Source organism: Mauremys mutica, chromosome 21 (genome assembly GCF_020497125.1).
Source record: "Mauremys mutica isolate MM-2020 ecotype Southern chromosome 21, ASM2049712v1, whole genome shotgun sequence".
Lineage (NCBI taxonomy): Eukaryota > Metazoa > Chordata > Testudines > Geoemydidae > Mauremys > Mauremys mutica.
This window is the reverse complement of record NC_059092.1, coordinates 1,727,469-1,745,283: the sequence shown is the minus strand read 5'-3', so window position 1 is coordinate 1,745,283 and position 17,815 is coordinate 1,727,469. Positions and strand designations below refer to the sequence as shown.

The window sequence follows — 17,815 nt, the reverse complement described above, 5'->3', positions numbered from 1 at the left end:
AAGGCTCTGTGCCAGAGGCGTGGTGTTTCTGGGGTGGGGGGCAGCTAGACTTTTCTTCCTGAGTTTGGCCACACAGGCACGTACACAAAGTCACCTCCCCGGGGTGGCTTAGGGTGGCTAGGCAGGCTGGGGCCAGGCGAGGGACCCAGGTACGGGCAGTGTGAGCCCCAGGGGATGCTGAGCCCAGAGGGAGCACTAGCGGAGTCACCCCTCTGCTTCAGGCGCTAGTGTTGTTGGGTCAGCGCTGGGCACAGGACAAGGCCACCTCAGCACCGGGGCTCCAGGAGCCCCCCCCAGCTCAACTCTGATCTGGCTCGGTCCTGAGCCCCCTCCTCCAGGGGAGCCTGGACACTGACACTAGAACCAGCCCTTTGCGGCAGCGCCTCCCACCCCCGGGGCTCAGTGAGCTCCCGCTGCCCGACCCAGGTTAGCAGCATCCCGCACGGGGAAATGGGGCCAGAGCGGTGAGCTGACTGGCCCAGGGTCCTGCCCCAACTCAGTGGCAGGGCCCAGGGGACTGCCTGGTGCCCTGACTAGCCAGGAGACACGCTCCCTTCCTTAGCCAAGGGGATCTAGGAAGCTGCCCAGCTGTGAGAGTTAGCACTAAGCTGCTGGCAGGTGCTCCAGCCCCGGCCCTGCGCTGCTCCGGGGTGCTCAGTCTAGCTAGGGCTGCTTAATGCAAACCAGCTGGGGACGCTCCATGCCCTGCACCTGGAGCCGGCTGAGCAGGGTTTGATTTGTAAACCTAGCAGGATGGGGGGGGACTTTCCATCAGGCCCCCGATTCCCCCTTCAGAGGGAAAGCTGGGGTTGTGAGAGAGGTGTCTGTTGCATCCTGCCACTGGGCACAGCTGGGGAAGGCGCAGAGGGCTCTCCAGGGCCTGCGTCCTGTGGGGCGGGGGTTCTGCCCCCCAGCCCTGGCAGCGTCTGTGCCCCTGGAGAGGCCCATTTGGAAATGGAGTCCAGCTGGGGCCGAGGGCTGGGCGAGGGACGCGTGACTCAGCAGCAGCATAGAGACAATGATGCTGAGACAGTCCCTCTGCCTGCCTTGGTCTGCTGCCACCACCAAGTCTGTTGCTCCGGGGGTGCATTGCTTCCCCTGCTGTCCTTTGCAGGGTGACCGCTGCCATCCGCACACCCGGCTCCTCGCAGGCTGAGATGTGAAGCCAGGCGGCACTTGCAGGCTTTCCTTGAAGGGGAGGGAGCGGTGACGCCTGCTGTGTGTCACCTCTCGACCCAGTGCCGCCATTGGGCAGAGGAGTGGCGTGCGCCTTCGCTGGCCCCGGGCACAGCATGGCTCAGGACGCTCATAGATCTGCCCTCCCTCACTAGGGTCCAGGGATGCAGCTTCCTGGTTGTAGAGCAGCAGCCACATCTGCTCACAGGGCTCCTGCAAGCACCAGGCCACGGCAGGCCCTGCCCCCAGCGACAGCAGGGCTGGCTCCGCTGGCCTGGGAGAGGCCTTCTCCTTCCCATCCCAAGTCAGAGCCCGTAGAGGGGAGCCGGGGAAGCCAGCCCTGGCTAGCAGCGTCAGCCGCTCGCTGCTGGGCGGGCTCATGGGCACCTCTGCAGCCGCTGCCTCAGCTCCTCCGCGCAGCCGGCCAGCTCCATGCGCTCCAGGGCCGAGAAGATGGAGTCCAGCGTGGCGTTCTTCTGCTGGTACCACCTCTTCAGCATCTCGTACTGCTGGTCCCGGACGTGGGCGAACTCCAGCTCCACCACCTCGATCTCGCCGTCGTGCAGCTCCAGCACCCGCATGAACTCCTTCCAGCGCCGCACGGGCACCGTGTTGATGATGTCGTACAGCTTGCTGCCCTGCGGGAGAACGCCCGGGAGGGGCCCTGCCGGACAGCGAAACAGAGCGTCAGCCAGGAGCAAAGCAGCCTGCAGAGAGGGAGGGGCTGAGGGGGCGCCAGTGCTGAGCTGCCAGCTGTCTGATGTGCCTGTGCCAGCCCCCGTGCCTGGAGTGGGGGGCTGGGATGGTGGCAAGCAGCCGGGGTGGCCGTATGTGCCGTGGCACAAGGCACCTTTCTGCAGTGCGTGGCTTACTTGCTGTGTCCTGGGGCTCTGCGGGCGACTCCCAGGTGTCCTGGCCGCCAAGGGGCCTGACTGGACAGGCGTTGCCGTTCATTTGTGATGCCTCCGTGACCTGAAGGTGGAGCAAACCCTGCGACTCCAGGGGCTTTTCTGCAGCGCCAGATGGACACGCTGAGGCCTGGAACAGAAAGAAGCCACCGTTTGCGAGGGAAGCTCTGATCTCCTGGCTGGGGGAGCCAGCAGCCTGGTGCAGCAGGGCAGGAGAGAGGCCTGCCTAGTGGGCAGCTCCCTACCGGGCCGGGGCAGGGGGTGGGGGCGTAGGAGGAATTTCCTGGCTTCCTGGCTGGGCAGACATCCTGGGTCAAGGTACGTTGCTCTGAAATAAGAGGGAGAACCTGCCTGGTCCATTCAGTTCCCAGCCCCTCTGCTGAGGCTGCCAGCGAGGGGGCCCTGAGCTGGGGGTGGGCACCTGTTCACTGGGAACTAGCTGAGACCCATCAAACTCATCTCCTAGTGCCAATGACCAGCCTGCAGGGGAGAACGACCCCCCTTCACCTGGATCTGAGCGAACATCAACGGCTGCAAATGCCCTCAGCCTCCAGGCCGCAGCACGCGCAGGGCCAGCCGGCGCGCCTGCCCCAAGCAGGGCAGGGGCAGCCAGACCCCAGGGCGTGGGCCCTGCCAATGGCGCCCTCAGCACGGGCAGTGCACTTGGCCCAGGCCAGGTCCCGTGTGCCCGGGCTGAGCTCTCACCTGCTGCAGCGTCGAGTCTTTCACTGCTGCGGCCTCACCTGCCAGGAGAGAGACGGAGCCATTAGTCAGTGCCCCACTGCTCTGAGCACGGGGCCGCCCTTAGCCCGGGCCGGGGCTCTGCCAGTGGCTAGGACAGCGTGGGGGTGGGTTACCGGCTGCTGGGGAATCGTTACTGAGCGTCCTCCTCTTGTGGTAGATGACGAGCGCTCCCAGGAAGAGGGGCCCCATGAGGCCCAGCAGGATGTACTGCAGCCCAGAGCCTGAAACAAAGACGCAGGAGGCTCCAGCTCAGTTGCCTGCATTATGCTCCACTCACCTCCCCACTGAGGCCCTTGCGCCAGGGACAGCCCAGGCCAGACCCAGGGCTCTCTGCTCCGTTGGGGGCCTCGCCCAGCAGTGCCGGAGCTCAGCCTGGCTGCCTGGCTCAGGAATCACAGGGCAGTTACTCCAGCTCTCCTCTCCACCAGCGTGAATGAGCTCAGAGCAGGCCCTGCCGCAGGAGCGGGCGGGATGGAGCCGCACCGAGGCAGCTGGGGTCTGGTGACGAGCATGTGGGGTCCGGGGGCTCGGTACCGCTGCTCCTGGCTAGGCAATGGTGCAAGGAGGCAGGGCCTCCCCGAGCACTGAATCCCTGCAGTACCCGCCCCAAGCCACGCCCCACCCCCCGAGTAGACCTGCACTCGCCCTGGACGCCAGGCACGGCCCGCAGCCCCTTGAGCACATTCTGGGCCAGCGCCCGCCCCCCTCCATGACCTCCCCAGGTGCCACCCTCCCACCTACCTTGGCTGCTGCCACCACATGGCCTGCCGCACCCTTCGCCGCACTTCTCGGGGATCTGGCTGCAGAGGAGAATGGTGAAGAGAAACAGAAAGTGGGCTTCTAACCTGTCCTTTCCCAGAGCGCCGGGAGAGTGAGCGTCTTGGCACTAGCGCCGGTGTAGCTGTCAGGGCCAGTGTCCCACCGCCAGCCCTGCCAGGTTCCACGGGCTGCTTTGGTGAGACCTTCCCATGCCCCCGGTGCCCAACCCCAGACAGCTGTTTGGTTTGAATAGGGGCTTGTCTCCACGTGACCGTTAATGCAGATTAAGGCAGGAGGTGAATGGCAAGTGTACTAGGTGTGCCTGAGCAGCTCCATGCATGGCCACTCCGATTCCAGACCATGGAGTCAATCAGGAACGATGCCACATGTAGACGAGCCCTGTGTTACCTGGAGTGTAGCCCTAGTCTCTGTTCTCCAGCCCATCATCCTGGTGCCTGCACATGGCTCCATGACACGGGCTCTGCTGGATGGGTCACACCAGGGGGTTTTGCGAACCCCAGGGACTGGTATTTGCTAGTGACAGTGTGTGAGTGGTCAGCCAGTCACCTGAGAGAGCTTCCGCTCTTGGCTCGGGTGACTCGCAGATAAGGCCCTTCCCGGCCTGAGTTTGCTGACAAACCATCACTGTGACGTTCTAGGGAGAGCGCCATGGCACAGAGCTCGCCTCATTAACAGCTGTACTGGCGTCTGCAGCCAGTGTGCAAATCCCCTAGGAGGGTGTCATGGGGCACAGGGGCCTCAGAGTCCAACCCAGGCCCTAACCCCCTGCCTTAGCCACTGTGTTCTCGTGCCGCCCGGCCTAGCTTTCTGGCCCTGCCAGTGGCAGGGGGCCAGGGCTGCTGGTCTCAGGGCTGGCTGCAATCCTGCTCAGTGTGGAGTGTGTCTAATGGGAGAAGCAAAGCAAGAAATCCCAGGTATTTACGTGGCACATGCTCGGCACTCGCTGCCCTCCAGGTAGAAGCCAGGCTGGCAGTCCCCACACTGGGCATCCTCCTTCTCTGAACCTGAAAGACATTGGACATAGCTAGCGCCTGCCAGCGAGGAGAGCGGTGTGGCCCGGGGGTAAGGGAGGCGGGCATGTCCTCGGGGGGCTGGCGGGTGCTTGCAGCAGGCGGGGGGGACATCTTGGGATGGGCCTAGTCGCTTGGCACGGATTTGTTGGCGGGAGCCCGGGGCAGCAGGGTGCTGACAGGGCAGGCCCAGCAGCAGTGGAGTGGCCCCAGCACCGGGGGCAGCGGGTCTCCCTCGCGACGGGGATGTGGGGGCGGTTAGAGCGTGTTCCCCGGCAGGCTGCACATCAGCCTGGGCGCAGCAGCTGGCGTGCGGCCCACGCTCCCGGGCTACACGGGGTGGGAGCTGCTGGACACGGCTCAGACTCCATGCGCTGAGCTCACACCGCCGGGTGCTCGCCTAGCGTGGGCTACAGGCCGTGCGGGCGTCGGAGACCGCAGTGGATGTGCTCCCACCACTGAGCAGCGCTCCCTCAGCCAGCTGGGCCACGGCCTGAGGCCACAGCAAGCCGGGGGGGCAGGCACAGCGCAGCAAGGCTGGGGGCAGCGGGGTGGGGGGGCAGCACAGGGGCAGCAGGGCAGGCAGGGGGCAGTGTGGAAGGCACAGCAGTGCAGGGGGCAGGACTCGAAAGCAGCAGGGCAGGCAGGGGGCAGCAGGGCAGCCGGGGGCGGGAGGGTGGGCTGGGGGCAGCGTGGGAGGCAGCAGAGTAGGCGGGGACAGTGCGGGGGGCAGCACAGGGGGCAGCAGGTTGGGGGCGAGCGGGGGCAGCGTGGGGGCAGTAGGGCAGGCGGGGGGAAGTGTGGAAGGCACAGCAGTGCGGAGGGCAGTGGGGGGGCAGCAGAGTGGGCAGGGGGCAGTGTGGGGGGCAGCGCGGGGGGCAGCAGGGGGGGCAGCAGGGTGGGGGCAGCAGAGTGGGCAGGGGGCAGCGTGCGGGGCAGCAGGGTGGGGGTGAGCGGGGGCAGCGTGGGGGCAGTAGGGCAGGTGGGGGGAAGTGTGGAAGGCACAGCAGTGCAGGGGGCAGGACTCGAAAGCAGCAGGGCAGGCAGGGGCGGGCAGCGTGGGGGGCAGAAGGATGGGTGAGGGTGGGGGGGCGAGGGGCAGCAGGGGGGGCTGGGGGCAGCGTGGGGGGCAGCAGGGTGGGGGTGAGCGGGGGCAGCGTGGGGGCAGCAGGGCGGACTGGGGGCAGTGTGGGAGGCAGCAGGGTGGGCGGGGGCAGTGCGGGGGGCAGCAGGGTGGGGGCGAGCGGGAGCAGCGTGGGGGCAGTAGGGCAGGTGGGGGGAAGTGTGGAAGGCACAGCAGTGCGGAGGGCAGCGTGGGAGGCAGCAGAGTGGGCAGGGGGCAGTGCGGGGGGCAGCATGGGGGGCAGCAGGGTGGGGGAGAGCGGGGGCAGGCGGGGGGAAGTGTGGAAGGCACAGCAGTGCGGAGGGCAGTGTGGGGGGCAGCAGGGTGGGCGGGGGCGGGGCAGCGTGGGGGCAGCAGAGTGGGCAGGGGGCAGTGTGGGGGGCAGCGCGGGGGGCAGCAGGGGGGGCAGCAGGGGGGGGCGGGCGGGGGGCAGCGTGCGGGGCAGCAGGGTGAGGGTGAGCGGGGGCAGCGTGGGGGCAGTAGGGCAGGTGGAGGGAAGTGTGGAAGGCACAGCAGTGCAGGGGGCAGGACTCGAAAGCAGCAGGGCAGGCAGGGGCGGGCAGCGTGGGGGGCAGAAGGATGGGTGAGGGTGGGGGGGCGAGGGGCAGCAGGGGGGCTGGGGGCAGCGTGGGGGGCAGCAGGGTGGGGGTGAGCGGGGGCAGCGTGGGGGCAGCAGGGCGGGCTGGGGGCAGTGTGGGAGGCAGCAGGGTGGGCGGGGGCAGTGCGGGGGGCAGCAGGGTGGGGGCGAGCGGGGGCAGCGTGGGGGCAGTAGGGCAGGTGGGGGGAAGTGTGGAAGGCACAGCAGTGCGGAGGGCAGCGTGGGAGGCAGCAGAGTGGGCAGGGGGCAGTGCGGGGGGCAGCATGGGGGGCAGCAGGGTGGGGGCGAGCGGGGGCAGCGTGGGGGCAGTAGGGCAGGTGGGGGGAAGTGTGGAAGGCACAGCAGTGCGGAGGGCAGTGTGGGGGGCAGCAGGGGGGGCAGCAGGGTGGGGGTGGGCGGGGGGCAGCACAGGGGGCAGCAGGCAGCGCTCTGGACACTCACAGTTTTGACGGGTGCCCCTGCCCTTGCACCGGCGACACTCCTGGCAGGTGAAGTCTCTGCAGGAAGGCTCCGTGCACTGCATGAAGTGGCCGGCCCCACAGCCGCACTCGATGTCGCTGGTCTCGGTGCAGTTCTTCAGCACGAGCTGGGAAGCTGAACACAGGACAGGCTTCCTGAGCAGGCCTCTGTGCGGAGGGGAGGGGAAGGGGGCTGCTTCCTTCTCAGAGTGGGGCCCTGTCCCGGAGTCCCCGGGCGCTGCTCTGGAGCTGCTCCCCACCAAGCCAGGCAGGACTCTGGGGAGCCTCCTCTCCCTCGGAGCAGCCTGTCTGCAGGGCAAGAAGCTCACACGGCTTCACCTCCTGGGTCTCTCCTTGGAGCATTCAGCATCCCCTGCCCCTCCGTGCGCTTCCCCCAGCGAGTCCGCCCCGGCGGGGTCCTGGGGAAGCCACAGGGTCCTGCCCCCCCACTGCGCAGTCAGACGTGACTCTCAGCCAGCCAGTGACACAGAGGGTTTATTTAGACGACAGGAGCACAGGCCAAAACAGGCCTTGCTGGTACAGACAACAGGACCCCTTTAGTTAGGTCCCTCTGGGACCCCAGGGAAGCCCAAGCCCCGTTGGGGCCCCTCTCCATTTCCCAGCCAGCTCCAAACTGAAACTCCCTCCAGCCTCTCACTCAGCCTCCCCCCGGCTCCTCCCCCAGCCTTTGTCCAGTGTCCCGGGCAGAGGTGTCACCTGGCCTCCAACCCCCTGGTTCTCAGGTGACATGCTCAGGTCTCCTCCCTTGCCCAGTGCAGCCCGTCCCAGCCCAGCTCCCCTGCCACCTGCCCAGGTCAGTACTCCCCACGCAGCATTCACAGACCACAGCAAGAACATCCCCACTTCCCCACAGGCCCAGGCTCCCCAGGCTTTATCCTGCCCCCGAGGGCCCCGGCCAGAGGGGTGGGGAAGGGCTGGCGGCTTGGTGCTGGAGTGGCTGGGCTCCTGTCCCAGCGTCGTACCTTGCGCTTGGCACTCGGAGCACTTTCGACATTCCCGCTCGAGGTTCTCGAAGGAGAGGTAGGTGCCGGGCGGGCAGCGCTCGCAGGTCGTGTCGTTGCCACGGCTTGTGCAGGAAGCTGTCATAAAGTGCCCTGCAAAGAACGCCAGCTGGGGTGAGCGTGCGGGTTAGTCGCAGGGGATGGGGGGTGGCCCGGGATACCCAGGGGCTCAGGCTGGCTGACTGGGTCGGTCCCTCCAGGCCTTCTGGGCTCTCTGACCAGCAGCAGCCCCTGCGCGCCCCATGGTTTGGAGCAATGCCCTGCCCCTGCCCCCACCCCCTATTCCTTTGCTGGTGGGGGGAGCCTCATGCAGTGACTAGAGCAGGGAGCCCTGAGTCAGGTCCTAGCGCTGCCGGTGACGCCTCTGTAACCTCAGCAAATCACTGACCCACTCTGTGCCTCAGTTCCCCAGCTCACGGGGCCAGAGTCCCTCCTGTTTGCAGAGCGCTGAGCCAGGTGCGGGCTGGGGGCACGCCGAACCTCACCTGCTGGGCACTTCTGGCAGCAGTGCTTTGACGAGTATGAGGGGCCATCAGGTGCACAGTTGTTTCTAGCAACGTGTCTCTGGTGCCGCTGGTGATGGTGCAGCCCCAGTGCAAAGTCCGCCGGGCTCCTCGCCCTCCTGGGCTCGCTGCCAGTCCTGGCCGCTCGTGGCTTCAGGGTGCCCAACAACGGGAACCCGCTGCCGGTCAGCAGCAGTGCAGCCAGAAAGCCCTAGGGGAGAGAGGGGAACATTGCCAGGGACCGGAGCAGGCTCACAGCTGCTGCACCCGCCAGCCCCGGGCCCTCTGGGAGTCCAGAGCTAAAACCGAGGGGCTGCCACAGGTCAGCATCAGCAGCCAGGCCTTAGCGCGCGAGAGGAGCCGTCAGCCACGCTTTCTTAGCTGGCCCCGGTTCGACGCTTGTACCTAGCGCCCAGCCCTGCACTGAGGGTGGGGCAGGCCGACTGGCACCCACTGCCTTGTCCCACCCGGGCTCCAGGGGAGTCCAGAGCAGCAGGTGCTGCAATCGCTGCCCTCCAGGTGACCCCTGTCGCACCGGAGCCTGGGGGAGGTTGTCACGGAGTATGGGGGGACACCAGGCCCGGCACCCCCGGCTTCCTGCGATTCACCATGACCCTCAGCCAGCCAGTAAAACAGAAGGTTTATTTAGACAACAGGAACACAGTCCAAGACAGGTCTTGCAGGCACAGACAACGGGATCCTCCCCAATTAGGTCCATCTTGGGGTCCCAGGAGCCCCACAGCCCCACTGGGGGGTCAGCGCCCTGTATGGGCTTCCATTCCCCAGCCAGCTCCTGAAACCCTCTCACTCCCCAGCGTCTCCTCCCCCAGCCTTTGTTCAGCTTCCCGGGCAGAGGTGTCACCTGGCCTCCAACCCCTTCCTGGGTTCTCACGTTACCTGCTCAGGTATCTTCCCTCAAGGCCAGTCTCCCCTCCCCCAGTGCAGCCCGTCCTTCCCAGCCCACACGCCCCTCTCAGCATTCACAGACCATAGTAAGAACAGTCCCAGTTCGGCACATCACACACACCAGAAGGAACCTCGGCACATCCCCCACTGCAGTGCAGGAGTCAGATGCACTCTCCCAAGGGGGCCACATAGTCCAGAGGGGAGGGCAGGGGCCTGGGACTGGGACTGGGACTGGGGGGGCCTAGGCACTATTCTTGTCCCTGGGTCACCTTGGGCAAGTCACCTTGGGACCATCTGCACCCCATGCCTCAGTTTCCCTTCCCACCGTTGGTTCTTTGGGGCAGGGACTCTCTCTCACTAAGGGTCAGTGCATGGCCTGTTATAATGTGGGGGGGGGGGCTGATCGCAGCTGGTGCTGTTGTACCAGCAGTAAGTGATCAGCCCTTGAACCCAAACCGACTTGGCTTAGGTGAGGGTGCCCAGCCCCTGCGCTAGCGGAGCCAGTGCAGTGCAGCTCCAACGGGCCCGTGCCCAGGAACAAACATGGGCCTGAACCTCAGTGTGAGGAGCAGCAGGAAAACCCTGCGCCGGGGCCGGGGCTATCACGGTGCACCCCCCCCAGCCTTGCCCTGCCTGTCAGCTGCGGGCTGGCAAACAGAGCCCGAGCCCCCTGCAGATGGAGCCCCGCTGGCGTAAGAGCAGGGTTAGCTGTCTGCGGCATAGCGGGTGTGCCAGGTACCCACTGGGGACCGCTCAGGGGGTCAGGAGAGAAAGCCGGGCTGGGGCCATGGATGACACATGAGCCCAGCTGGATTCGGGGCCTGAGTTCGATTGAAACGTGCCTATGTCAAGTCCCAGCCGCTGCACCTGTGGACTGCATTTGGGGCTTGTTTCCAGGCGCTGCCCCACACCCAGCAGGGCAGGACACATGCTGGGTTTGTTAATGAAAGGCAAGCTGCTCAGCAGTCACTTGACTCCAGGAGCTGGAGCTTTAAGAACACACCAAATAGCATGAGGCTCACACTAAAATCACCCAAGTTGGCAACACTGCCTGGGCTCTGAGACCCTCTCCCTCATGGGGTCTCAGAGATGGCCTCCGGCATAAGCCTGAATATCTACATTGCAATTGTATAGCTCCACAGGCCAGCACCTGCATGAGCAACACAGCGGACCCAGAGCATGTTCTCAGGCAGTGCTGCCCGGCCTCCTCCCCCCTGCAAGTGCCATGGGCAGAGCCAGGCTGGCCAGGGCTGCACAGCCCCCTAGGAGCCAAGCTGTCACCGAGGAGCATTACCCGGCGCCCTTCCCGGCAGGGCGGCTGTGGCGCGCACTGCGTGACTAACCCACCGGAGCACTCAGCCCCCTCCCCCTGGGAATGCCCCCTGCCAGCCCCTGCTGGGTATTTTCCCCTGCCTGTATCAGCCGCCGCATGTGGCATTTGCGCAGCACAGCCTCTGGAGGCCTCTGGCTCACAGCCCCGCTGCAGGGAACACTAGGTGCGGAGGTGCATGGCCGGAAGCAGGGGCGACCTCAGGCCAGGCTCCTGCCATGGGTACTGCTTCTGGTAAAGGAGGAGAACCGGGGCCTGTGGTTAACACTGAAAGGGCACCGAAAAGTGTTGCATAAGCAGCCTGGTGCAGTTGTTCCTGTAAGTGGCTCTGAGCTAACCACTTTCCTAGGAATCGGCGGGCACGGTGCTCGTGGCAGCAGGCTGCTCAGCAGAGCGGAAGTGGGGCTGCCAGCCCAGCTAGCGTGCTCAGGCTGAGCTGGCAGGGCCCCGCCCCTCACTGCCATGGCTCCAGGGAGGACGCTGGGCAGGCGTGATGCTACCGCTCTTCTGGGCCGCCAGTGCTCCCCACAGAGCCGGGGTGGGACCAGACCCACCTCCGTGGGGTGTGATCTGGAGCAGCGGGACAGGGCTGGGCTGGCAGCGGCCAGGCCAGGACGCGAGCAGCCTGCTTTCTGCCAGCCGCCTAGCGACGAGCATGGGCAGGGGCCGCTGGCATGCCTGCTCGGCTCCCCTCCACTGCAGTGACACTACACCGCTCGTCAGCGCCAGGGGGCCACTGCGAGAGCCCGGGGATACCCCAGCGCAGGCTCAGGGCCCGGCCCACCCTCTGCAGGAGCCCTGGTGTAGGGCACGCCCAGGAGAGAGCAGGGGGTGGTCCCCGTCAGCACGGCACGAAGCAGGGCCCTGCAGCCCCAGCTCAGGGGAGGTGCACCAGGGCCCCTGCGCTGAGCTCAGCACCATGACCCTGGCCCCCAGCCAGTCTGAGCTGGGCGTCTCTGGCTGTTACCTTACTTCCCGGCCACCCTGCTCTACCCAGACCTGGAGCAACCGGCCAGCGCCGTGCCCTGCCTGAGTCTGCGACCAGGCCACGCTGCGTGGGGCACTCCTGGGACAGCCTCAGTGAGTGCGACCCAGGCCCCAGGGCTCTGCTTTAGAACCAGAACTAGGTAAGGTCCATCAGTGGCTATTAGCCAGGATGGGCAGGGACAGCGTCTCTAGCCTCTGTTTGCCAGAAGCTGGGAACGGGCCATGGGATGGATCACTTATCATAGAAGCTCAGGGTTGGAGGGGACCCCAGGAGGTATCTAGTCCAACCCCCTGCTCAAAGCAGGACCAATCCCCAGACAGATTTTTACCCCAGTTCCCCAAATGGCCCCCTCAAGGACTGAACTCACAACCCTGGGTTTAGCAGGCCAATGCTCAAACCACTGAGCTATCCCTCCCCCTTGACGGTTACCTGTTCTGTTCATTCCCTCTGGGGCACCTGGCATTGGCCACTGTTGGAAGGCAGGATACGGGGCTAGATGGACCCTTGGTCTGACCCAGTATGGCTGTTATGTTCTTTCATGAGCAATGTGGTGCCATGCAGAGATGGTGCCCAGGCCCGCGCCCCTGTGGCACCATGGGCAGCTTCTGGGGCTTCCAGGCTACTCTCACATATGCCCAGTGTGCGCCACGCAGCCACAAGCAAAGCCCCACCTTGGCCCCCCTCGCCCCTCCCCCGGGACAGGGCGGGATGTGTGTGGGTAGCAGCATGGCCGGGTCCTGCCCCAACAGCACCAAGTGCCCCACCAGAGGCAGGCTTGGCTCTCCGCAGGGCCCTGAGCTGCTGGCACCATCTCCTCGCTGACGCAGCTCCACCTCCCTGAGCCACTGGGGCTGCTCCCCTCTGTTCAGCTCGCTGCGGCTGGAGCTAGCGGCACCCCGGGGCTGCAGGGGTCTCATGCTGCCAGTGATTTCCCCGTCCCCCTGGGCAGGTGAGCTGTGGGGGCCGCTTTGCGGAAAGGGGGCCCCTGCAGCTCTGAGCTTAACTGCTGGCATGGGACACTCAGCGGGAGTGACAGCGCCAGCCCACCTGTGTGCCTGGCATTGCGGGATAGCGTGGGGCGGGCCAGCCCCCTCCACACGGCCACTGCCACTGGTCACCCCTCGGCCTTGCCGCTTGCCTTCAGGGCTGGGCAGCAGGGAGAGCCCAGGGCCTCCCATGGGACATGATTGTGTCACCCGCTGTGCCCATGGGCTGGGGCACCCGGGGCTCCTTGCCTCGCCTTTCCCTGCCCCACCGGCCCCAGCCCCTGCCCCAGAGCTGCTCTGCTGGCGTACGCGGAGACCACGGCTGGGGCGGGCTGGGAAGCAGAGGGTTAATGTCAGTCTCCTGTTTAATCTCTGCCGTGGTGCTGAGGTGATTTCCTCCCTTAGAGGAAGCCGGGCCCAGCTCCCCCTCGCCTCTGATGGTATCGCAGCGAGTACGTGCCGCCCAAGTAGGTCAGCGCTGCGCCGCCAGCTCCGGAGCCGCCGACAAGGCCACTGGGCTGGGCTGGCCCCTCCGTGGGGCACCAGGGCCTGGGGGGTCTCACGCCCTGGTACTGCTCAGTGGTTAGTGCCCCGGGGCCACACTGCAGCGCAGAGCCTGTTGTGCTGGGGGCTACACCCCCCCCCCAAGAGCTAACTGTCACCAAACCCTCAGTGCAAGCACCTCGGGGCAGCGGCTTTGTGTTGCATGTGCAGTGCCTGGCGCAGTGGGGCCCTGACCGGGGTGGGGGGCGGAAAGGAGAAGGCTCCAGGCACTGCAGACGGCAACAGAACCATACGAGCCAGCTCCACCGTGCTGCCCCAGCTCCCTGAGTGGCTCCGGCAGGGCAGCCAGCCCACACTCTGGCACCGGGCGTGGGGCCAGCCCATGGGCTCTGGCCCTGGCTCCCTTTCTCCTCAGCTGCATGCCCAGCCTGCCGGCCAGGCTGCAGCCCCTCCTGCAACTCCAGCCCCTGGCCCTGGGTAGGAGGGAGCCCTCCCCTAGGCAAAGGCTACACGTCCACCTCCCAGAGCCTGGTACACGGGGTGTTGTCACACTGGGCATGGAACAGCTGAGAGGGGCCGGCAGCCCATGCCCTCAGGGCCAGCTGCCTGGGGAGGGGACAGCTCCCTCCACTTCTGCACCCGCACACACCCTGCTAGTGCCTCGCTGCCGCTGGGTCCGTCCCTGGCCCTGGTGCCCAGGGGCTGTCCTGCCCCGGGCCTGGTGCACAGGATGTAACACAGACCCTGCTTGCTGCCCTCCCGGCACCTGGAGATGGCAGCTGAGCACAGGCCCCACTGGCCCTCCCCGCCCATGCACCCAGCTCCTGCAGCGCCAAACGCCTTGCCCTGGAAGGGCAGTTCCCTGTGTACCTGCTCTCCCTCGCCCACGGGCTGAGGGGTGCACATCTCTCCAGAGCCTGGCCCCCCAACTCCACAAAGGGGCTGCTGGGCCAGGCTGGCCCCTGCCAGCCCCGCCACGTGGGTGCGGATTCCTGGAGATTCTGGCCCGTGGGTGGAGTTCCCGGTGAAGATAGCCCCGATTAAAGGGCTGCATCATTTTCTCTTAAATCTGTCACAGCTGTGCTGGAACCTGCCCATGAACTCACCCATTTGCATAGCTCCATGATCAGATCGTGGCCTGGCGCCGGCAGCCTCGGGTGGAGGCCTGGGCCCCTCCTCCCGCCCCCCTCGCTGAGTCAGTGGTGCCTTGCTGAGCCGAGGTGTGATCTTCCCCCAGGCAGCCACTGCTGCTCCCACTGTCTTCGTGTTTCCCCGCTGGGGAACATGCCATGTGCCCGCTCAGTGAGGGACAGGGCAGGGCAGGGCCTGCTGCCCCAGCCAGCTGCACCCATCTCACACACTGGGCTGTCCTGAAAGGAGCCCCATGCCACATGCAATGGCCACACTCCCTCGCCTCCACAGGCTCACGCCTGCCCCCCCCCCCAGGCCTTGCAGTCCCTCCCCTCAGCCCTTGTCACCCCCTTGCACTCCACACTCCGTCACCCCAAGGTGAATTTCCAGCGGAGAGCCCCAGCCGGAGCTCTCACCCTACCGCAGGCAGTGGCAGCCCAAGGCCCCCCCATGCCCCTCCCAGCCGAGTGCCCCCCACTCTGCCCTCCAGTTTGATAGCTGCTTTCAACTACCTGAAGGGGGGTTCCAAAGAGGATGGAGCTCGGCTGGTCTCAGTGGTAGCAGAGGACAGAACAAGGAGCAATGGTCTCAAGTTGCAGTGGGGGAGGTCTAGGTTGGGTATTAGGAAACACTATTTCACTAGGAGGGTGGTGAAGCACTGGAATGGGTTCCCTAGGAAAGTGGTGGAATCTCCTTCCATAGAGGTTTTTAAGGTCAGGCTTGACAAAGCCCTGGCTGGGATGATTTAGTTGGGGTTGGTCCTGCTTTGAGCAGGGAGTTGGACTAGATACCTCCTGAGGTCCCGTCCAACCCTGCTTTCTATGAGTCTATGATGTCAGGGCTGAGAGGACGGGGAACCTCGCTCCTCGGCCTCCCTGCTGAGCTGGCACATGATGGAGCATTTACAGCCAGCTGCAGCTGGCCTTGTCCTGGCGACAGCAGCCGGTGCATTGTCCCACAGGGTGCCAGCACGTGCCTATCAATGAGCCAAGCTGGGGCCCAGTCAGCCACCTGTCTGTCAGAGACTGGTACAGAGACGGGCTCCTGCTCTTCTCCCCGCTCCCGGGGGGCAGAGCTGTGGAGAGGGGAGCTGGGCAGGCGCTGCCCTTTTACAGAAAAGTGCCTTCGCCGAAGCAGGCCCAGCCGGGAGGCAGGAAAGCAACCGAGCTGGACCAGGGATGCGTGGAGGTGGGGAGCTGCGCCCATGGAAGGGGCCTGGAGCATCCTGCCCCGAGAACAGCCCTTCCAGGCTGGTAGCAGGGGCTGAAGTCACTGCCTTTCTGTACCCCCAGCACTAGCGAACGTGGGCCCAGTGCGCAAAGTGGTGCTGGCTGGGTTCAGGGCTGGCTGTAGGAACAAGCAGGGAGGGGTCCCAGGCCCTGTCGCCCAAGCAGAGGCTGGAGTCAGAAGCGCCCTGGGAAGTGAGCAGCCCCCAGCCACGTTCCTAGGCTGCTCCGACACGCAGGCAGCCAGTGGGGCAGGGCCGGCTGCTTCCCTCCCCAGCTCCAGGCAAGCGAGCACCGAGCGGTCCCCCGGCTCCACAGACACATGGCACCCAAGCCAGGCTGAGCACAGGCCCCTGCCCCAGGTGACCCCGGTCCCACCCGCCGTAGCTTGCTCCAAAGAGACCTTTGAGCTGGACACTTGAGGGCCTCTCACGCCCGCGGGCCAGAGGTGGCACAGCCACCTGGTGAGGGGGCCAAGTGATGTAAGGCACTAAACCCCAGGTTCCTGTCGAGCCAGCCAGGTTCAGGTCGAGTGCGAGCCCTGGCTGCAGCAGGATGCAGGACTCCGCCAGGAGCCCAGGACAGACAGTGCCCCCCAGCACAGCCCCATTTCTTCAGCTGTAAGCGCAGGACTCGGGACTCAGCCCATGGACTCTGACAACAGCAGCTGGGCTGCCCACAAAACACCCCATCCCGTGACTTCAATAGCGCCGACCGTCGCATTATTGCTCATGTGAACCATGATGGCACTCAGCAGCCGGGACAGGATGGGCTGGGTGCTGTGGGGTGGAGGCACGGCCCCTGCCGCCAAGGGTTTGTTCAGCCTGACACAATACAGCAGGCTTTGCTTTCTCTGCTGGCTGGCTCAGGGTGCTTGTGCACTGTTCAAATGCTACCACATTGTAGCCCAGAGGTGGCTGCATTTTAGGGTTGGGGAAGTGATCCTGGCAAACCTAGTTTGTAAAGAGCTCCAGGGCCCTCGGCATGAATGAATTTACGATTATTGTTAACTGTGGGTGGCTCCCCCACACTTTCATTTTCTCTCCTCCCATCTCCCATTTCCTGGAAAGCCCCTGGGGCTCTAAGCAATGCCTCCATCAGTGAATTCAGCTGTTTTCCTATAAACTTCCCAAGGTCTCATGGGGGGCATCAGGAGTCCACTGACTGGGGCGCTCACCCCTACAATACTAAGCAGCAGCTCAGCCACAGAAACCAGATTTTGGCCTGTAGGAAACAAACTAACCAATGCAAAGAGCTGGCCCTCATCCCCAGCCAGATCTCCTGGCCTCTCCTACTTCCCCCAAGCTCCCCAGAGCAAGTCTGCACCAGCCCTGGGTGCTTCCTCTTTCACTCTGGAGCAAGTGAGGAACATCCCGGAGAGAGCAGGACTTACCCCAGCCACCTTCAGGGCCCAGCTCCCCATCCTCGAGCCCTAGAGAGCCAGCTCATACCGGGGCGGGGTACGGGGGTTACTCGTGGGAGATGGTCGCAGCCCAGCGCAGAGCGAGGCAGCAGCTAATCCATGCTCTCAGTAACCCCCTGGCGACGAGTGAGCTCAAACCCGCTCAGCTGAGGCTTTTACACACAAGCCCTTGTGGGAGGAAATCCATTTCTGGAAATGAGTCCAGGGGGTGTGAAACCACGACAGCCGCCGAGGGCGGCGCGAGAGTGGGGAGGGGCCTAGCTGGCATGGAAGCAGTCAGGTGGGGTGAGGGGCAGCACTGCTGCAGAGGGCTGGTGCTCCTGACTCTCCCTGCCAGGAGCCAGCCTCCTCCAACCATTGCAGGTGAAGCCCAGGCCCAGAGCCTTGACCCAGCGGGGCCGGCCTGGGGCTCTGCTGCAACCTGCCTCGCCAGGACAAGCGCTGCCAGGCGGCAGCTAAACATCTTCACAGCCCAAAGCGCCCAGCTGCAGTCTGAGCTCCAGGGCAGGCTCTGCTCAGCAGCCACACACTGAGGGCCGACCCTGATCCCAGAGAGCCTATGGACCCCTCACCTTGGGGCTGTGAAGAAGGGGCAGCTCCGTCCCCAGCAGAGGGCAGCAAATGCACCCGAACGCTACCCCTCAGCCCAGGGCTCCAGCCTGCAGCCCTGGCTGAGACCATCACCCTGGCTCCCTGCGCCACAACCCGAGGTGGGGCCGGGGCCCAGCCATCTGCCACCTGCGGCTTTGCTCTCCCAGGCCTGGCCTGGGCCCTAGCCCGCCAGCCTCTGCCCGCCTGCCCTCGCCAGCGACGGCTGGAAACGTGGTGCTTTCTGCGGAATGGAGGCACGTCACAAAGGGGTTGAGCTGAAACCCCAATTTTCAGGTGGGGGACGGGGCCTCACACGAGGGCTGGGAGCTTTCTCAGGAAGCCATTAACCCCCCAGGCCAGCTGCTGGGTTAATGCCACTGCCACTGCCCCGGCAAGGGGCTCGTGTCG

General features: G+C 65.4%; 1 protein-coding gene across 2 annotated transcripts; it reads right to left on the bottom strand.

Moving 5' to 3' along the window:
* Positions 1-95: 95 nt before the first annotated feature.
* TNFRSF25 (TNF receptor superfamily member 25) lies at positions 96-17,384 on the bottom strand. 2 transcript variants are annotated; one of them, XM_044995910.1, is made up of 10 exons: positions 16,787-17,384; positions 8,305-8,533; positions 7,781-7,912; positions 6,781-6,933; positions 4,531-4,612; positions 3,570-3,628; positions 2,942-3,049; positions 2,790-2,827; positions 2,049-2,214; positions 96-1,840 (listed from the first exon to the last, which is right to left on the bottom strand). In XM_044995910.1, the coding sequence occupies exons 1-10, from the start codon at positions 16,814-16,816 to the stop codon at positions 1,554-1,556; spliced, it is 1,284 nt and encodes a 427-aa protein (XP_044851845.1). In that variant the 5' UTR covers positions 16,817-17,384; the 3' UTR covers positions 96-1,553. The 2 variants fall into 2 exon arrangements, with proteins under 2 accessions (XP_044851845.1, XP_044851846.1); XM_044995911.1 differs by having other exon boundaries at positions 2,790-2,815.
* Positions 17,385-17,815: the final 431 nt, after the last annotated feature.